At 37.5% G+C, this 19,496-nt stretch overlaps 1 protein-coding gene across 1 annotated transcript in view; it reads left to right on the top strand.

The window, feature by feature from the left end:
• The window catches only part of LOC106962847 (plakophilin-4), a 56,545-nt gene that overhangs the window by 29,333 nt on the left and 7,716 nt on the right, over positions 1-19,496 (top strand). The window contains exons 9-15 of the mRNA XM_015057488.1: positions 3,347-3,557; positions 4,896-5,028; positions 6,191-6,404; positions 15,140-15,323; positions 16,550-16,667; positions 18,583-18,774; positions 19,221-19,394. Of these exons, the coding sequence (XP_014912974.1) occupies positions 3,347-3,557; positions 4,896-5,028; positions 6,191-6,404; positions 15,140-15,323; positions 16,550-16,667; positions 18,583-18,774; positions 19,221-19,394 (1,226 nt within the window). The remainder of the gene's footprint in view (positions 1-3,346; positions 3,558-4,895; positions 5,029-6,190; positions 6,405-15,139; positions 15,324-16,549; positions 16,668-18,582; positions 18,775-19,220; positions 19,395-19,496) is intronic.

The following is a 19,496-nucleotide window of genomic DNA, read 5'->3' as shown; positions in this document are numbered from 1 at the left end:
TACAATAGAAATCTGTATTCTACCAGCTATCTGCAGTAATAGTAATGCTTGTTGGTGATGTAATCACCAACAAGCATTACTATTTCTATTTTGCAGTATTGCACCCACTGGTGTTGTGGTTAAAACTGCAATTTCATATATCATGCTGCACTGCGGTAAAACACCCACAGTATGTTCAATAAATTTAACTTGCAAACTGGGGTAAGTTATCTCTTTCTACTGAGTTATAATTAAACCAGGGAAGGAATTTAAAACTTTTTCCAATGATGCTTATGTGGTAGAACCAAAACAAAGTGATACATGATTTCGGTCTATAGGTTGTACCACATCGTGGTTATTTTCAGATCTACTGGAAGCTCTGTTTGTTCTTTTGTGGTTTTTTTGCTCCTCTGTTTTCTCTCTCTTGTTTACTGTCTTGAGATTCATCATGCAGGTCATGGGAAGTCTTGATTTTCTTTTGACTTACAGCATTTTGTTTATACCAAACACATCTTTTTCTCATCAGGCGTTGATGCTCTCTTTGACTTCCAATATCTTGCCAGTATTAGCCATTTAATGAGAGTGGCCTTGACTATTCTGTTTCGTCTCTCTTCTGGGAAAACAGCCTGCCTGCTGTTTATCTCTGTACGTTGAGTTGTTTCTTTGGTTTTCTGTTTTGGATTCCCTTCTTTATTTTTTTCCTAACTACTCTTTCCCTGCCTCACGTTTCCTTTCTCCCTCCACTGTCTGACAGAAAAGGGTGAGACAGAAGTTAATAGGCAGGTTCTGATGTGTCATCCTGCCTGAAAGGAATCCATTACCCACATGTCACACTGAGCTCTTGAAAAGGGACAGAGTCTGGGGACTTCTAGTTTACCCACAACTGCCACCTTTTCTCTCCCAGTTATCTTTTTCTTGGCTAAAATACAAATGTAAACACATTTCACACATTCAGAGTTACCCGGGACACTCTGAAGAGCTGCTTTGAGAAATAGGTTCCCAAATAAATGCTATTGATGTTGTGTAGAAGCTGAAAAAAAAAAAAAACAATCCACTACCTGTTTTTCCAAAGATGAGAAAAATTGAGTGAGGCTGAGCTGAAGGGGATGTTCGATACAGTCTTTCCATGAACTGCTTCATTTGAGAAATCCAATTTGATCCGGGATTTTTCTTTGTTATGTTTCAATGAATCATTTTCTCTGAATTTATTTTTCCGTGCCTGTTTGGCCGTTGCCAGACGCATTTGCTGTACTTTGTGTAAGTTGGAGCAAAACGGGAAAGATTAAGTTAAACTTAGAAAAATTAGGAGCAGGGTCAAAATACAGCTGAGTCTCAATGAAATTAGAATGTTGCCTAAAAGTTATTTGTTTTGTTATTTAAATTCACTAAATAGAGACGTGTTTGGCAACTGCATTTAATACGACACGTCATGGATTAGTTTCTAATTTAGCTATTTAGACGCCTGAACTGCGGACAAGTTTGGTTTAACCTAAATACAAATAAGAACTTCGTACAGAATGGTGCATGAAGTGTTTTGAGTGTTTGCTTTGCTGCAGCTGGACATGGACAGATCAATATTAAGGAATCCACAAGGAATACTATCGTATAACAGAGTGAAAATGCAATAACATCTGTACCAAAGCATCATAATAAAAAGCAATAACTGCATCCTGCAACATGTCAGTTACACAAAACATTCCTAGAAGCTTCTCACTGAAGTCATTTCAACCAAGTTGGGTTTTTTTTTGTTTTGTTTTTGTTTTTGTTTTCTCTGAAGTCTGAAACAATTAGCAAAAAATGTTTCAGCATTTATAGAACTTCCTTTTTGAACTGGATGACTTTGCTCTAACGGTTTGGACAAGCTTTTCAGAATGAATGACTTAACATGCAATAGGGAGTCCGATGCTCCCTATTGCATACGATTATTTGAACAGATCAACATTGCACCTGCAGGTGTCCGGAAATTGTACCCAATGAAAAACTAGGCTTGTAGAGGTCCGTCATTTCTCTTCATGACATCTTTAGATTTTTTCAAGCTGTCACACAAGTGTGTTTGAGGTGTTGCCTTAAAGTACATCAACATGTGTACTAGATTTATCCCCGAACAGCTTACATAGCCATCGTCATCTGATTTTTCTCAAATCGTTTAAAGACATGATAATCCTAAAATGTGGAAATATCTGATTTTGAAGAACGTAATAAAAGATTATCTCATTATTCTGATATTTAGCAAGTAGAAAGATTTAGATAATTCCAAAACAGCAAATGTTTAATTTCATTTGACATCAGTCAAATTAAATTAATTTGTGCAAGCTTGTGCCTTTTCATACCATGTAAACATCGGATTCCAACTACTCAGTGTCTAATAAATCTGTATTATATGATGTATATAATATGCATTTTTATTAACTTAGTTTCTGAAATAATTTTCAGTCTGCTTTATTGAGATACATTTGTTGTACTGACAAAAATATTTCAAAAAAAAAAAAAAGCTTCACTATGTTGCATTGAATTCCTCTCCCTGCATCCCTGTGGGGTTTTTAGTTTGGGAGGTGGACACTTTGCAGGCTTGAGTCACTGCCGAACACAGAAGTGTACCGATGCGAAAAATTATGTTTTTGGAGTACAACCACAAGTTGACGTCTTGGTTCCTGGTAGGGGGGAGTTTGGGCACTCGTGCCCAGTTCTTTCAGGTTTGCTGATACAGATCTGACCAGCGCAGCAGGCATGCTGTCACAGATCACGTGGCTAAGTCTTACCAGCCTGTTTATGCAGTTTAAAAAATGGGTCGTAATGCTATAATATCACATGGAGCAAATGAATAGAAGGCAGATGACTAAAAGAAGATGCGACTTCTCTTTTTAGTCTTGATGGTTCGTTTTTTGTCATTTTAATCCAGTTTTTTTTCTTTCTTTTTTTTGTGAAGCTGGTCAGCTTTTACACGTGTCTTTTTAGCTGAATTAGTACAAGAAAGTAAGAACGGGACGGATCAAGAAGGCTGGGAAGAAAGAATTTGTGGATTATCAAGCAGGTTGGGTCCTTAAGTGCTCTCTGAACACAGACGGGACCCCTGGAGCTACGTACAACCTAGTAAACGTAAAAAAGAAAGCCTTTGAAGGAGAATGGATCTACTTTCTGCAACCATGGGAGCTGTATTTTATCCCCACCATTAATTGGGTCCACATTTGAGAATTTGCAGAGTCTGTAAGAGCAGCAGCATGTTTGTATTTTCAGCTTTGTGTAAAAACCTCTAAGCTAACAGGAGTACAAAGCTCTCAGTTTAGCTGAAAAGGTCAGAACTCCAGTCTTGCATTGCTTTGTTGTCTTGTGTGTGTGTTTAATTTCCATTTATGTTTTTGCTGTTCAGGTGTGGGAAGCCTGCAGAGGACATCCAGCCAGCGCAGTGCCATGACTTACCAAAGAAACAACTATGCTCTTAACACCACAGCTAACTATGCCGATCCGTACCACTCTGCACAGTACCGGCCCTCTGATCCGAACTACGCCCGGCAGACTATCGTCATGGACGACGGCGCCCCCCGCTCGCCCTCCATAGACAGCATTCAGAAAGATCCCAGGTAAGCACAGTCACATTCCCAGTGTCAAGTCATGTTTTCGTTTTCACTGGATTTACTCTGTGGTTAGTACTTTACCACATAAAAGTCATCCAAAGGGGCTAGTTGTGCTTACAAGGCATCCCTGTTCTGCTGGGTCAACACCGGTGTCCTCTTACTATTCAAACACAGACCTCTCCCCCTGGATAGCCACACATGGCTTTACCCATTAAGCTGGCTCAACTGTGCCTGGTCGCCTCACAATAGATTCTCACAGGCGTTGAAGTGCTGCGTCTGCTCTTGTACAGATGTGTGGATGTGTAGAGCGTGGATTGACAACTTGTGGTAAAACCCTGACCCTGCACATTAGAGGCTTTGTTTACATTTACAGTGTGCTGTAACTATTTAAAAGTAGAGCAACCCAGGAGTGGCTGCTCAGGAAGTTCACCAGACTGGAATTTGGTCTAGAATTTCTGCCCTCGAATATATTTTCAGATTAAGCTTTAGAAAAAGAAAAGTTCATGTTTACTATCCAGAGATCTACTGCGTACCCCAAGTGGTGTAAAGCCATCTGTGCTACAACTGTAACACTTTGTGTTTGAGTGCGTAGATGGTACTAACTCTCATTTTGTGAGGGATTGCCTGTAATTAAATAAAAGGGTAAATTCATTAGTATAAACCTTTGTGTTTGATGAATTTTCTTGGAGCAATGTATATGGCGGGGCATTTATCGCATCACTTATCTTTTATCGTGATAAATTTATCATGATAACAATTTTGATTTATTGTTGTCATGATAAATTTCATCTAGTGATGATTAAACTCCCCCAAAACTGTCCTTACTGTTGAGATTGTTACTTTTAATGTTTTCTCCACTGTTTGTTCAATAGAAGCATCAATAAATACCAGTAAATTTGAAAATATAGTTACAGTGTGCTGCTTCGTGAAACAAATCACTTTTTTGCGTGTCTGATGTCCTAATGAAGTGCCTTGCATATGGAAATGTTTTTCAATGGCGTTAAACGTGTTGATTGCCATGACACACGGTCAGTCATATAGTTACCTGAAATAAACCTTTTGACTATATCCTTGGAATATTGAGCTTTTCTTATATTTTGATATGCTCTAAGTCTAATTGAAGGAAAACATAAATAAATTTATATAAACCGTACAGAGTTTTTAAAACTCTGATTATCCAAGCACAATAGTTTATACAAAATTGGACTCTCGTACACATAAACAATCCGCTTTTCCTGGCACTCTTGAAAAAGAGAGAAGACGCAGAGTTGTGTTGATGTTTTTCCTCATTTCCTTTGCACCTGTCGTCATGCTGATATGTTTCTACCCCACCTGCACTTTCAGAGAGTTTGCTTGGCGTGACCCGGAGCTGACAGAGGTAATCCACATGCTGCAGCACCATTTCCCCTCAGTGCAGGCCAATGCAGCCGCCTACCTGCAGCACCTGTGCTTCGGTGATAATAGAGTCAAGAGTGAGGTGGGTGGCGTTCGACTGATGCTGTACAGTGTCTTATTCCAGTTAATTCATCCTAACCTCTGATAACTGTTAAAACTATTTACATTATGTTAACTTATTTTAATATAGTCATTGCAAATTGTATATTTAAAGGCAATGCCCTATTTATGTTAACAAGGTTCATTTTTCAAGCTTCAGGGTTTTGATTAGCTTCGATTGACTTCATATAAGACTCTTTTAGGGCAATAAATCGCATGATGCATCAATGCAAAGTTCAACATTTGGTAATTCTCATACAAAGAGAAGACTAAGTCAAATGAGCTTTGCCTTAGTCCAAGCTAAGTTTTTATTTGTTCTTAATTGATAAATTAAATTGATTAAATGAAAAACATATATTGAGTATTATTAGTATTTTGTTTTCTGAAATGTTAGTTTTCCTGCTAACATTTAAACCTTTAACCTTTTGTTAAGGCAATCTTCAAACTAAACTTTATACTGTAAAAACTGTGAACATGACACCAATTTCAGTCATAAACCTTTTAGACTTATATTTTATTACTATTTAATTCACTGTCTGAGTTTATCAACTCAACCATTTCTAAACAGTTTGACGGGAATTGAGTTTTTCCAACAATTTTTTTCTCTGTTCCCACAAAAACAGAACAAACTCACAAATATTCTTAATTTTTAGACTATTTTTATTGGCGTGTAAAGCCCTTTCTGTTTTGTTTATTTTGTATGATGTATCTTATGAAAACCTTGACTTTTGTAGAATGCACATAATGTATTCAGTATAAATGCTATATTTTGTGTACTGAAATGTCAAATCTCTATATATTACTGAATAATTCATGCTATTCAATTTAAAGCTCTAGCTTTGTTTTCGTACACTTTGTTTTATTCACTTCACTCTGTGCGCAGAAGAAATGGCTGTTTTGTTTTTTTGGGGGGTTTTTTTCCATCTGTAATCTCCTGTGGTTAAAGCTTTAATTCCAACCAGCATTACTTTTCCAGATAATTTGGGTTTGGTATGAATAAAATCCGTGCTGCTGAATCTCTTGTCGCATGAATAAATTCATGCTTTTTGTTCTCCCCTAAAAAAACAACTGAACAAGGGAGGGAAAAAAAGTTAAATCCCTTCCTGAGTGAAATTCACGCATGACCTTATTCACCCTACCACCAGGTGTGTCGACTGGGAGGAATTAAACACCTGGTGGACCTGCTCGACCATAAAACCGTCGAGGTCCAAAGAAACTCGTGTGGGGCTTTGAGGAACCTTGTTTATGGGAAAGCTATGGATGAAAACAAGATCGCTGTCAGGAACGCAGGAGGGATCCCCGCTCTGCTCCGCCTGCTGAGGAAGACGGTCGATGCCGAAGTGCGGGAGCTCGTCACAGGTTGGTCAGCATGAGTGGAGAAGCTGCTTTTCACAGTCATGTTGACAGTAAATCTGCACAGAAAAATACATAATATATATATATATAAAAAAAAGTAAAACCACCAGTTGCTTTGCAAATATACTGACATATTTAAAATGTCTGTTTATATCCAGTGTATGAGATTTCTTTGTATAGTTTATTACTTCATTGTGCAGCAAACTTTTGCTTCCACTTCGATCCCATAGTTAATATTGGATTGCCCCACATCTCTAAACTTGTCACAGATTAATAAGTTTAAACACCACTGACCAAAGTCAGTTTCTTATACAATACTTATTTTCAAAGCAAAAAGCAGGTATTAATGTCTAAGATATTAAGTTTCTCACATTTAAAAGGCTTTTCTTTCTTGTTGGTTTGACTGATGGGAGATTTGATGACTTTGCTAATGAAACCGCTTTTTAACTTTATTATCTAATCATTTTTTTAGCAACAGTACTGATGTCGGATCACAGAAGTTTCTTTTTGCGTCATTGAAAATGCGGTTGGACTGTGACGACACAGACGTGTCCCGTAGCTCTTTCATCTCTACATCTCCCATCTAATAGGTTGTTTGCTGCCACAAATAGGGATTATCTCAGAGTGTTTTAAGGGAGTGACATGTAATTAAGATTCTTTGAAAATACAGTCACACAGACCTGGCAGTATTGCCCTCTCTGGTAATATTAGTATGGTTTTCCCTGCCTCTCTTGGCTGATGGTTTTTACCAATCTGCTATGTAAAATAGTCTCCACATGTCCCTTTCTCCTCCTTGGGCTTCATGCTACTTCATGTTGTTTGTGTTGTTTAAGCCCTGTAAACGTGTTACAAATCCATGTTGTTTTGGATCAGGGTGGAGCACTACTGGAATGAGAAAACCAAAGACATTTGGCTTCCAGGTGGCTGAGTCAGCTGTTTGTGCAGGGACTCCAGTCTTCTTTATTGCCCGGTTTCAGGTTACAGTCTAGTAGTCCCCAGGGGCAAAACAATTCAGCTGGAGTATGAGCACAATAATTTCGTATTAACTGGGAGGATATTGTTTTCAGCTTCCTCTATCAATCAAGTGTGTATTTACTTTGCCTAACACAAATAGAGGGGGGAAATATTCAGCATTTTTAAAAGGGCACAAGAGGATAATTTGTCTCTGCTCCCACTTGTTTTTATTAAACGAGTATAAAAAGAAAATCTAAAACATATGTCTTTGTGCTGTTTATTTAGACCTGGAAAGAGAGCAGGGGGACTCTTTTTTTTCCAAATCAGATTGAGCAGGTTTTATGTGAGCTCTGTTCAAGTGTTCTGCTTTCATCCACTGTTCTGAAAGCCTGTGGTGGCTAATTGGTTGTACAGACCCCAGAGTGGGATGTGGGGGGGTCTGTTTGAAAAGGTCAGCAGTACAACATCACCTTTGGTTAATTACAGCTAATAAGAACAGTCCCGAACTGTTACCTGGTCGACAAGAGGATCCCACACGGTAGCTTAAAGAGGAGCAGTCAGAGATCAGTCACTTGTCTATAATTTATTTCTACTTACAAAGCAGCCTCTGAGTAGTAGGTATCATATGAATAATTAACATTCTTGAGCATTTTCGTTGAAAGATGATTTAAAAGCAAAACAGTGGTGCCTGAAAGGCTTTTTCTTGCCTTCTACAAAATGTTCAGGCTCGCTGAGGGAAAACTCCCTCCTTGCTGCCAGTCTTTTGTCATCTTGTGGTCTGGTCTCATGTCTTGTGCTGCAAGCCGCTTTAGTTACTGCTCCTTGCACAAACGACTCCCCGTCTGATCAAAAGGTCAAGCTCACCATTTGGCAATAAGCTCACACACTCGGGCTCTGTTTATTATTCCAAATCAGCTTTTACCTTGGATTTCATTTCACTTTCCCTGCTTAACCATTCTTTTGTGTAATCAAACACCTTAACTCAGAGTTGGCAACTTACACCAGACCAACTATTTTACTGAGGATTTTTTATTTATTTATATTTTTTTTGTGACAGACCAACACACAACAGTTATGATATGAAAAATGAAGTGTCTTCAGGGTTGATGTTCAGTATGAGTTTTTTGTTCAGTATCTTTGTTTTACATGTGGAACAAAGATACATAAGGTTGCACACGTTGCTCTCATGGCTTGTGGCAATCTTCAAACACGACGTCTGATGGTTTTCTGTAAACTTTGGCTTTCCTTTTGATTCTCTCCCGCTCTTCCAGAGTTACCATCGGACTGTAATTTGCTTCTCTGATTAATTCTCTCCTTTTCCAGCTTGTCAGTTTAAATAGGCAGCCATGTGTTGATAGATTTGTCTTATAAAATAAGAAAGTAATGGTGGAAAATAATGCTTTAAGCTTCTCTACATTTGAATCCCTAGGACATGCTATGTGCTGCTTGGTCTGAGAGCTTCAACAAAAAGCTAGATGCTGAACTTACGGACAAATTTACAAATAAAGTGATTTGCTAATAAAGTGACACTATTCATAAATTTACACATTGTTTTTATACCATGTATCATTTTGATTTCGTTTGACAATTTTGCCTTTCTTAGTGGTGATCCGTCACATGCAATTCCAGTAAACTATATCAGTCTGTGAAAAGGTTCAAAAGGGTGTCAGTAATTTTGCGCAGCACTAGATGCTGCGAGTTCAGCTAAAAAGCACCTTTAAAGTACACACCAAGACGACTCTGATTCAGTCAATAGAGCATTGACATTTTTCAAGCTCAGCTCCCTGAATTCAAAAGGTTAATAAACTGGCCAGTTTTTAGGTTATCTGCCCCATTACAGGCTTGACCTAAATAGTGGCTCTGTTAAAGCTTCACCAAGCAATGTCTTTGACCTGCTGATATTTAATTCAGAGACAGAGATTGTCTTAAAGGAGCAGTTTCAACTTTTCTGAATCGGTCAAGGTCAGTTTCATTTTGTATAAAAGGAATTATTGTAACCAAGATGTAATTTATCTTTCACAGAGGCTTGGGACTCTTGGGAATTTATATTATCAAAAGTGAAGTATGTAGCTGCTCTTTATTGCAAGCATGTGGATTTGCAATCCTGCCTGTTGCAGGACAGAAAAAAAGGTGGACACAAGATAAAAAAAAAAATTAAAAATAAAAAACTAGCAGAGATGGATTCCCTGCAAATCTGTAGCTCCTGATAAGTAAAGTAGATTAAGGTTCAAACATTTAAGATGAAGTAAATTTGATTGACATTTCGTGAAGAAGGGAGTTGCGCTCGGTGTCTTCTTCGGGGAATTTAATGTTGTTTTTTGGTGCAGCGCCACCACAGGCAAGGGGATGAAAAGGTTTTTCAAAGGGCCTGGTTGGTTTGACACAGTGTAGCGTGAAAGTAAACTACACCAGCTGAAGATTTAACAAATGTTACAATTTTGGTTCCCAATCGAATTGAGTGTACTGGACTATCAGGTGTGAAAACACCCTCACACTCTCAGCCCAGTGGGCAATAGTTAGTTTGAAACTCATGGTGACAACCATTCACTCAATCAATAACCACTTTCACACATTGGTTACGCCTCTTGGTATAAAAAAAAGTGTCCTTGTGAAGCTGTCACTGTTTCTCCTTGATGATTCACTCGGATTACACAAAAAAAAGCTCAGCTCAGCACTGAAACAGTGCTTTTCTTCAAGTAGTGACTGCAGAACCTGCTGGGTCATAGCAGTGGTTTTGTGCTGACATTGTGCAGGTAGCAAGAGGCGCTAGCTTTGTGCCACAGATTGCATGACCATTTTTGAATCCAAGATTTTTGTGAAGAAAATTAAGTCAACTTTGAGTAGTTTTTTTTTTTTTTTTTTATTCTGACCTAAATGAAATTGGTGGATATTTAAAGGAGCATTCATTATGTAACTCTGCATGTTATTTCAGTGGCCTTGGTGCAAAGGTACCAGCACTTGGATCAGATTGAGATGCCTGACTTGTTGGAAACTTAAAAATCTCAAATGTTTTTCAGTTGGTGGGCGATCTGATACAGAGCCCTACCAGGTTGTTCTAACAATGATCTGACAGTTTAAATGGTGGTCTCCACTGTCTGGAAGTTATTGAGAGAGAAGGACTCAAAGGGAGCCATTTTCAGAATCAATGAGGTGTTTAAAAATTACAAAAGAGGAAGCACAAACACTGGAAGAAACTATTTTGAAGGGAAAAGCTCTCCACAAATATATGGCTTAGTATTATGTGTTATGCATTTGCCCTTAGTCTCTTACTTCTGTTTTTGTTTTCATGTTTTTTATTTTAGATTAAATAGGCCCTTTTTTTACCTTCAACTTGCTGCAGATGCACCTGAAGTTCCCCATTTAGGGACAATATTTCCATTCTTTCCTGTTGATTTTTTTATATTAATATTCTCACAATATTGTACTAATGCAGTGGTTGTAATTAACAGTCTGCAATTGTTTTATCTCTAGTATATTAAAGCTAGGTAAGCTGGCTGATAGTAATGGAAGGAAGAAAAACAGACTCATCTGAGCAAGAACAAAGCACGGAGTAGCCTCAAGTCTCAAGATTTTAGATGATTCTAAAATCTTGACACTCGTATCACAAACTCAGACCTTAATATTTTCTTTTAGCAGCTGCTACCATAAAACGCAAATCCACCTAACAATGCAGTTTAGAATTAGTTTTTTATCTATTGCTATTTTTTTTTTATCCTCACTAATGCCTGTCCCATCAGGGGAAAATATCCACAGATGGACAATGTTATTTCTTTCACAATATTGTCTTGCTGACTAGTGTAGTGTTGTGCTAAAGCACCAGATTATTTTCTTATACATGACATGTTAGCCGGGGTCAAAAAAAAAAGGACGCTGACAAGCATTTGAAGCTAAAGATCTTAATATTTTTGACAATGAAATTTAGCAACACATTAGTTAAAATTGGTATCCAAGCAAACTTGTTTTGCCTGGATACCAGCCAAACAAATTCAGTCCATTGTGACCAGTTGTTTAAATTAGATTTTTTTTTAATCTGTCTATATCACAGTAAAACCTCACAACCTGTTACACATTACCCATTTAATCTTAAAAGAAATCTCCTTTCAATTTAACTCCCATCTTATTAGCAGCTTCCTAATATATTCCTTCATTTCCCCATGAAAGCACTCCGAGTTCCTTTCTGTGCTCGTTTTATAAATTAATGACCCTGCTGCTATTACATTGTTTTTGGGTCACTGTTTAAAAAGTCAAGTAAAGCCACAAGAAAGCAGCAACAAAACAGGACAACAAGTAACAGGCTGATTTAAATCTGTGTGTGCACACAGAAACAAATAGACACAGGTTTGGTCCATGTGACTGTCAAATATGACTTATGAGTATTGCTGCTGGTGTTGCTCCACTGACAGCACTGTCAGTCACACCTCAGTAATTCCTGCGGTTGATTTCTCCAGCATGTAGCCTCGGCAGGACTAGTCTGATATCCTGCAGAGACCATTCGTTTCTGCAAATTGCCGGTAGAGTGGGTGTGGACCTGAGCAACATGTTTGAGAGAAGCTGTGGATCGAGTGGATTGTGAAGATAAAGCAAGGACATTGGTCAGCAGGAATCTGACTATTTTTTCCTGTATTTAAGCTGTGGAAGCTCTTTCAAGACACTCCTTTTCTGAGTGGTTTGGAAATCAGAAATATAAAGCTGAATGTGCTTGAATAAGTGCATAAATTTCATAATACTGTGTCATGCTTTCTCAAGCAGAGATTGCATCCCACCTTTTACTCTGCTTTTGATATGCAGAATCATTCACGCCGCTCGCGGGCTCCTGTAGGGTGCCCATGCCGCATATTTAAAAGTCAAATAGACACTATCTTCGGTTTTATTACGATGATTTGTCAAAATATGGACATTTATGTGTGGACGTCATCATATTTTCAATTATTGAAAGACATTGATAATTAAAATAGCTGATTCCATGATTTTCATTAGTAGGCCACAGAACGCACCATACATGGCTTCCGGTGTTTTTGCTGCCTTTACCCAAGGGGGGTTCTGCTCCACCGGACCCTCCTCCTTGAGTATCATAACATGTGGTAATTGTACATGTTCACAGTTAATGGCGTTAATTTTATTAACCTGTCTGAATAATGCCAGATCACATTGTGAGCTTTTTCTGTCTCCGTGTGGTCGCTCCTCTACAATCAGCTCCTTCTAATGAAACACCAAACTTGATAATAGCTGGATAAAAACACACACTTCGCGCTTTGTCACCAAATGCTGACACACTTGCACTCTCACACGGGTGATCACACGCTTTTGCCAGCAGACAAAGATCGCACTGGGAAAACATTGAGACCTTTCAATGATATCTGCATTTTATAAACGTGCCAAATTTCATTTTGATTTCAGTGTGTAGTCTCCTGTGAGTAGAAGCAGGAGTAACTATTTCACTCCTGGTACATATGGCAAAAGTAAAAGTGTACAAAATAGCCCAAGTGCTTCCTGTCCTACCCCTGACATGCAGCAAAAATCAAGTCATCACCGAATAAAAAGTTTTGACCTGGCTTGACTGTCAGAGGAGAAATACTCCCCCTGGCTGTATAAGATTGAGCTGGGTAAGGAAATGCATACATGACAGAGAGAAAAAAAGATACAGCGGATAAAGACTGAAAGGTGGAGAGAGACGGAAACAGATGAAAGATGGGATAAACAGAGACAGAAAGATGGGGGAGAAAGATGAAAAAAATAGATTTAGAAATGAAGATGTATACATATATATCTTCTATTTTTCTATTAGCATATAGACTCTTAATGTGAACAGTTTATTTTTCCAATAGAATAATTAAGTTTAAAAACTAGTTGTCAGATTAAAGCACTATCTCCTATACAGAGATAGTGCTTTATCTACTACGACAGCTTGTTTATGTTCTTCATCTATCTCAAATTTGAAGAGTGTCCTCTTTAAAATAGTAAAACCTATGTTTATAAAGGGTTGTTTAGCTTTGAATGGGTCACATGTTTCCCAAAGCCTGCCTCTGACTGGTTGATCAGAACCTGGTGACGACTCCTTCCCTGAAAATGGTTTTGGGAAAGCAAACAGCTTGGTTCTCATGCGAGAAGCTCACAGATAAACATCGAGTTTCTTTTCCTCCTTTTGTCACCCCTCCACTCATTGTTTAACATTAGATATTAGAATTAAACTGTAAACTTATTTTCTTTTAACTCCTGAGAGGGCAATGACCATTCAACGGCATAGCTGTAGTAAATGTTTGCTTCTGGTTTATCTCACTTGTAACCGCTGTTGTACATTTTAGCGAATAAACTTTAGGTTCATTAATTTTAAAATACATTGTTTTCTGAATAAGTAATTGAAGTGTAAGCATGCCAGTGATACATAATCTGAAAAATAAAAACTTTTCTTGCTACATTGAATTGGTGACAAAGATTGTTCAATGGAAGCTGAAAGAATTCACCCCTCAGATAAAGTTATAGCTGAAACCAATTGATTTATGTAAATTAATGCAGATAAATATCAACTCTACATGTAAAAGGAGACAATATTTTCTCTGCATATCTTGTAAAGCTTTGCCAGCACTGTCAGAATTGGGCTCCAGGGATCTATTATATTCTTTGTCATTTCCATTTCTTCAAATAGTCAGGGAATGACATGCTGAGAGAAAATAAAATCTGAATTTGGAGGGAAGCTGCAGAAGTTAGTTTTTATTTAGATATACAAATAAGATTTCAATCTGTGTGACATAAATATGAAAACACACAAAGAAATTTTGGATCTTTTTTTGTTGGTTCTGATCAGCTTATTTATATTCCTCCAAATCGGAACAAATATCCTCTCATTCCGCTTTTTAAGATAAATAGATTCAGTTTATATACAAAAATAGACTCTGATTAATCCAATTATATGTACAAATTCACACTCGGTTACATACCTTAAAAGTGGATTCTAGTCGTTGTACATTGCAGTCAAGTACAGTTCATTATGCCAGTCAGTGTAAAGTTTTCTATCCACAAAAGCACAGGTGATTCCATGGATTCATGAAGTTTTATGTATTTGCAAACTGAGCAAATTGTTATGTACAGACAGCAGCAGATTTGACTTTATCTGGTTGTGCACATGCATGTTTTACGCGTCCCTTTTAGTTTTGTCATGGCAGCATTTGTGAGATGTAGCCCTGTTTTTACTCTCGAGACTTTACAGTGCACTCGAGCTTGTGCTGCATTAGCCTCCTGCAAGGTTACAGATACCCTGCAGAAGGAGGCTGGTGCCTTAGTATAAGCCTTGCAGCAAGAGCCATCTAATTAGGAGAACATGCTACATGCTGGCTAATCCTCGACAGATGCAGCATCAAAGGCTGTCAGGACTGCGCATGATTATCAGCAGTTACCATAAGTATATTTGAATAGAGTGAGATGATAGAAGACTTTCCGTTATTTATATTTCATTTGAAATGCCTGAGCCATAGGGATCCTTGCCTCATCCTTTCTTTCTTTTTTTTCAATTCAAGTAATAATCTCCACCTTGAGGATATCCTCTGTAGATGAAATGCGATGCATTGATGCTAAAGCTGTGCTTTCATTCTAAAGAAGTGTTTTACCTGAGGCTCTCCGTCTGAATGCCTGCTTGTTTGTTTGCATTTGTTCTTGAATCCATGCTGAGCCCATTGGAAGTTTTTTTTTTTTTTTTAATTATTATTATTTCTCTTATGAGTTCCTCTAAATGCAGATGACAACTGATTAAAGAGGAGCCTTTTTTTTTTTTTTTGTCTTTACTTCCCCAGGGGTTCTGTGGAACCTTTCTTCATGCGATGCTGTGAAGATGACAATCATCCGGGACGCCTTATCCACTCTGACCAACACTGTGATCATCCCTCACTCTGGATGGAGCAGCTCTACATTCGACGATGACCACAAGCTAAAGTTCCACTCCTCCCTAGTGCTGAAGAACACTACAGGCTGCCTTAGGTAAACCACCTGATGATCACGCTGGACACTAGCACCTCACTGTGGGCATTCGCCGCTATTACATCTGATATGTATTGTCAATAAATGTGAAATTTTGTCCCATTACATTTTTTTTTTTTATAAAAATATATTTTTTATCTCTAATTTACATAAATCTTAGAGTTTTAAAATAATAATTTTACTGTTGTCCAGATTTGAATAATATGCAAAAAGATAGTAATATATATAGAAACATATTTGCATTTCTAATCTTTATTTCTAGTATCCATCCACAGAAAAGAAAAGAATGAAGGAATTGTGTCCCTTCATTCCTTTCTATATGTACTCTTCCGTTCTTTGTTTCTTTCTTCATCCCTCAATCTATGCCTCCCTCTCCTATTTTCTTCCTTCTTTCATTCCTGACATTCTTCCTTGTGTCCTTCCTTCTTGCCTTATTTTCTTCTGTCCTTGTAATCTCATCTTCTTCTTTTCATCTTTCTTTATGTTCTTTTTGTCATCCATTTTTATTTTTTGTGTTCTTTCTTACTTACTCCTTTCTTTCTTCTGTCCTGTCCTTCTTCCATCCTCCCTTATACCTTATTTTTTCTCTCTTCTTTACTTCCTGACTTCTGTCCTTTCATCCTTCTATCCTATGTTCCTGTCATTTTGTCCTTTCTTGTATCCAACTTTTTACCTTTCTCATGGCTTATCATTTAGTGTATTTGTTCTTTCATACATCCATTGCATTCTCTAATTATTATCCGTTGAGATTTTGACTGGTTCCACATTGAAAGACTGCACGCTGTAGAAATATCTGTGTGTTTATGGTTAACTTTGTTCAGGAAAAGTCTGGATTTTTTACATAAAAACTGCAGGAACCCCAAACAACTTGTACAATTGAGATTCATAAAATGTTTTTTTTTTCTCTATCCTGCGGCATATTGCTTTGCAGGTTTAATTAGTGGAAGTCAATTCACTTTGTATATGTTTGTGCATCATGTGAACATGCATAGGTACGGCTTAAGGAGCTTTATTTACTGAGCAAAGAACAATACTTACTAGAATCAGGCCACACAAAGTCTCCTCATACATTAAAGATGGTATCTGGGAACGACAAAGCCCACATTACCATTTCAAGTAGGAGACACACAGCTATCATTTTGGGCGTTTGTTTACTAAGCAAAGCCCCAACTTGAATGGCTAATGAGTGTGTGTGTGTTCTCATGTGTTCATGTTTTTTTTAAAAGGAACCTGAGTTCAGCCGGTGAGGAGGCCAGAAAGCAGATGCGTACTTGTGACGGCCTGGTTGACTCACTGCTCTACGTCATCAAAGCCTGTGTAAACACGTCTGACTTTGACAGCAAGGTACCTCACAAAGCCTGCAGCCCACCATTGCACACACACGCACACGCATCTACACACGCCCTCTTAGGCCCGGAGGAGAATATGCAGCCAGTTGATAAGAAGCTCTGGAGAAAATACCCTACTTATCCTCTTTGAATCAGTTTATTGCCTGCGTCTAAATGACCCTCAGAGCAGTTAACAGAAACTGTTTGATCTGCTTTGTCACCCAAAGCACAGCCAGAATGTGAACCTTAAGCATCAGATGTTCATCATACAGTAAATTAGCATTTATTCAGTGGCTGCGGCAAAGAAAGTACATCTCCTAAGCATGAATCCTTGCATTATGAAAGTTAAGTGAATCATCTGAAATGTGGTGATGGTTTCTCCCTTTGGCAAAGAACCTAGTCAAGCAGATAATGTTCTATGTTTCCTGATGTTCTGTACAGCTAAGGAATGCAAACCTCAGTAAAAATGGATTTATAATCAATGCATTCTAGATAGTTTTTCAAATAAAGACTCTAAGAAGCATATTACAAGTGTAACATTATTTACCAGAGGTCTAATTATTTAATTTTTTAATTGCAACTTGTAAAAAAACATATAGCCAAACTAAAAGCCAGAATTGTGATGACCAGCAGATTGTTGGTGGCCACCTAGATGTTTTTTCTTTTAATATCCTCAGGTTGAAACTGGATTTATAACACATAGCAAAAGTATTGATGTTGAGTGAGGATAATGAGGGTAATATTAATATTAATATTATCAGTGAGGGTAATATTAATATCTCAAAAATCTGTTTGGAATGCAATATTTGTTGGCTATTCATTTCAAGTGTCGTGAATTCATGTTTTGCATAAAAGTAATAACTTGAACCTACTGGATGTAGTCCCGCTAGAGCAGATATTCACACCTAATAACAATAAAAGGGCAGAGGAAGAAGAAAAAGAAAAATGATCACAGGAGATTTAAAAGCAATGTTATGGCAGATGAGAGGAATCAGGAAGATGTGGGCTGTTACCATTATCACAAAGATCTCTATGTTTGTAGTCTGGATCAGTATTATTTGAATTATCATCGTCTTATGAAAAACGTGTTTTGATACAGTCATCCAAATTAACAGAAAATTACCATAAAATATATACAGACTTAACTTCACGTTTTGAATTGAATTACCGAAACAAACAAATTTGTCAACGATATTCTAATGACACGATAATCCTTATAATGCTGGAGAACCGAATAACGTATCTGGTCTCAATCTTTGCTGCAATAACCTCAACTTGTAATATTCAGTCAACAAAACAATAAAAAATATTGATGAACATTTCAAGTCAACAATAGTTCCCACTATTGTTGCTTATGAAAGTGTTTCTGATGTTTTTATGTTTTACATTTTCAAAAATGTAAAGCACTTTGAACTGGTTTATAACTGATATGTGCTTTACACATATACTTAAATGATTGATAAGGAATTTGCATACATTATGATACAAAATGTTCATACTACTATATCTTAAGCAAAAGTGCATCTCACCTGTGTATTTTAGTTGTCATTTACTTTTACGCCACAACTGTTTTGTTTTATTTTCCGTTTTGAATTGGATAAAACAGTTTCATATTTTGTACGTCAAGCCAGTTGTACTTCTCCTAAATATTCTTTGTGTTAATTTCTCTATTATATATTTTTTGTTGTTTAAGCCCCTTGTTTTCATATACATGTATAATATTAAAATCATAATTTTATTAGAAAAAGTTTAAAAAAACTGTAACCTTGTTTTGCTGTATCACCTTACCTCAATTGTAACAATGAACAGAAGAACTGCTGCCTTTATATTGCTTACATACTTAAATACTGTTAACCAGTTCTCATATACTCTCATATACTTGTTTGGATTGATACATGAAGTTCAAGCTTTTATTTTTCTGTGCCTGGCAGATTGTGGAGAACTGTATTTGCACTCTAAGGAACCTGTCTTATCGTCTGGAGCTGGAGATGATGCCATCGTCATTTCCAGTAAACCAGGAAATAGATGGCTTACTGGGCCGAGAGTCACCAAGTAAAGAGGTGGACTCCAGCTGCTGGGGCAGGAAGAGAAAGAAGAAGAAAAACAGCTTGCAGGAGGACTCAGTGAGTGTTGTGTTTTAACTGGACTATTGTGCTTGTTTGTGCTTCATAAGTTCTAGATGCACAGAACTTTGGCTTTTCTTGGCCAACAGTTTTTCATATTTTTTTTTTTTATGTCAGAATTTTTTTCACACTGGAAATATGTTTCTAGTGTATATAAGTGAAAAATGTGCTGCAGGTGCCATGATAGAGATATTGGAAAATACGAAATTTGAAGATTATCCTTATTTATCCATTAAAGTAAACACCAACAATTACCTTAAGACTTTTTTATTTTAAAATGTAGAGGAATGTCTGATTTTTGGTGCGTTTAATGAGCTTCTGATCAAGGAAAAATTAACACATTCTGATCTGTAGAAGATTGTCTGATAAAATAAAATTATTGTTATTAAATGATTCCTAAAGCATCACCCTTTCGCAGTCTGACTTGTAAGTTGTTGTATGTTCAGTGGGACGGTGTGGGGCCCATCCCTGGCTTCTCCAAGTCTCCTAAGGGGGCCGAGATGCTGTGGCACCCCTCTGTGGTCAAGCCTTACTTGACACTGCTATCTGAGAGCTCCAATCCTGCCACTCTTGAAGGTTCAGCAGGATCTCTTCAGAACCTGTCAGCTGGCAACTGGAAGGTACAGTGCAAATGTGCATTCATTCAAAACACAAATGCAGATTTTCTCGTGCTTCTCTGCCGTGGCTGTGAAACAATGCATACAAATGGGCTTAGCTGTTCA

Source organism: Poecilia latipinna, unplaced genomic scaffold (assembly GCF_001443285.1).
Source record: "Poecilia latipinna isolate Pla-1442-1.1 unplaced genomic scaffold, P_latipinna-1.0 Scaffold1467, whole genome shotgun sequence".
Classification (NCBI taxonomy): domain Eukaryota; kingdom Metazoa; phylum Chordata; class Actinopteri; order Cyprinodontiformes; family Poeciliidae; genus Poecilia; species Poecilia latipinna.
Note: the sequence above shows the minus strand (reverse complement) of the source record. Positions and strands in the feature narration are given on the sequence as shown.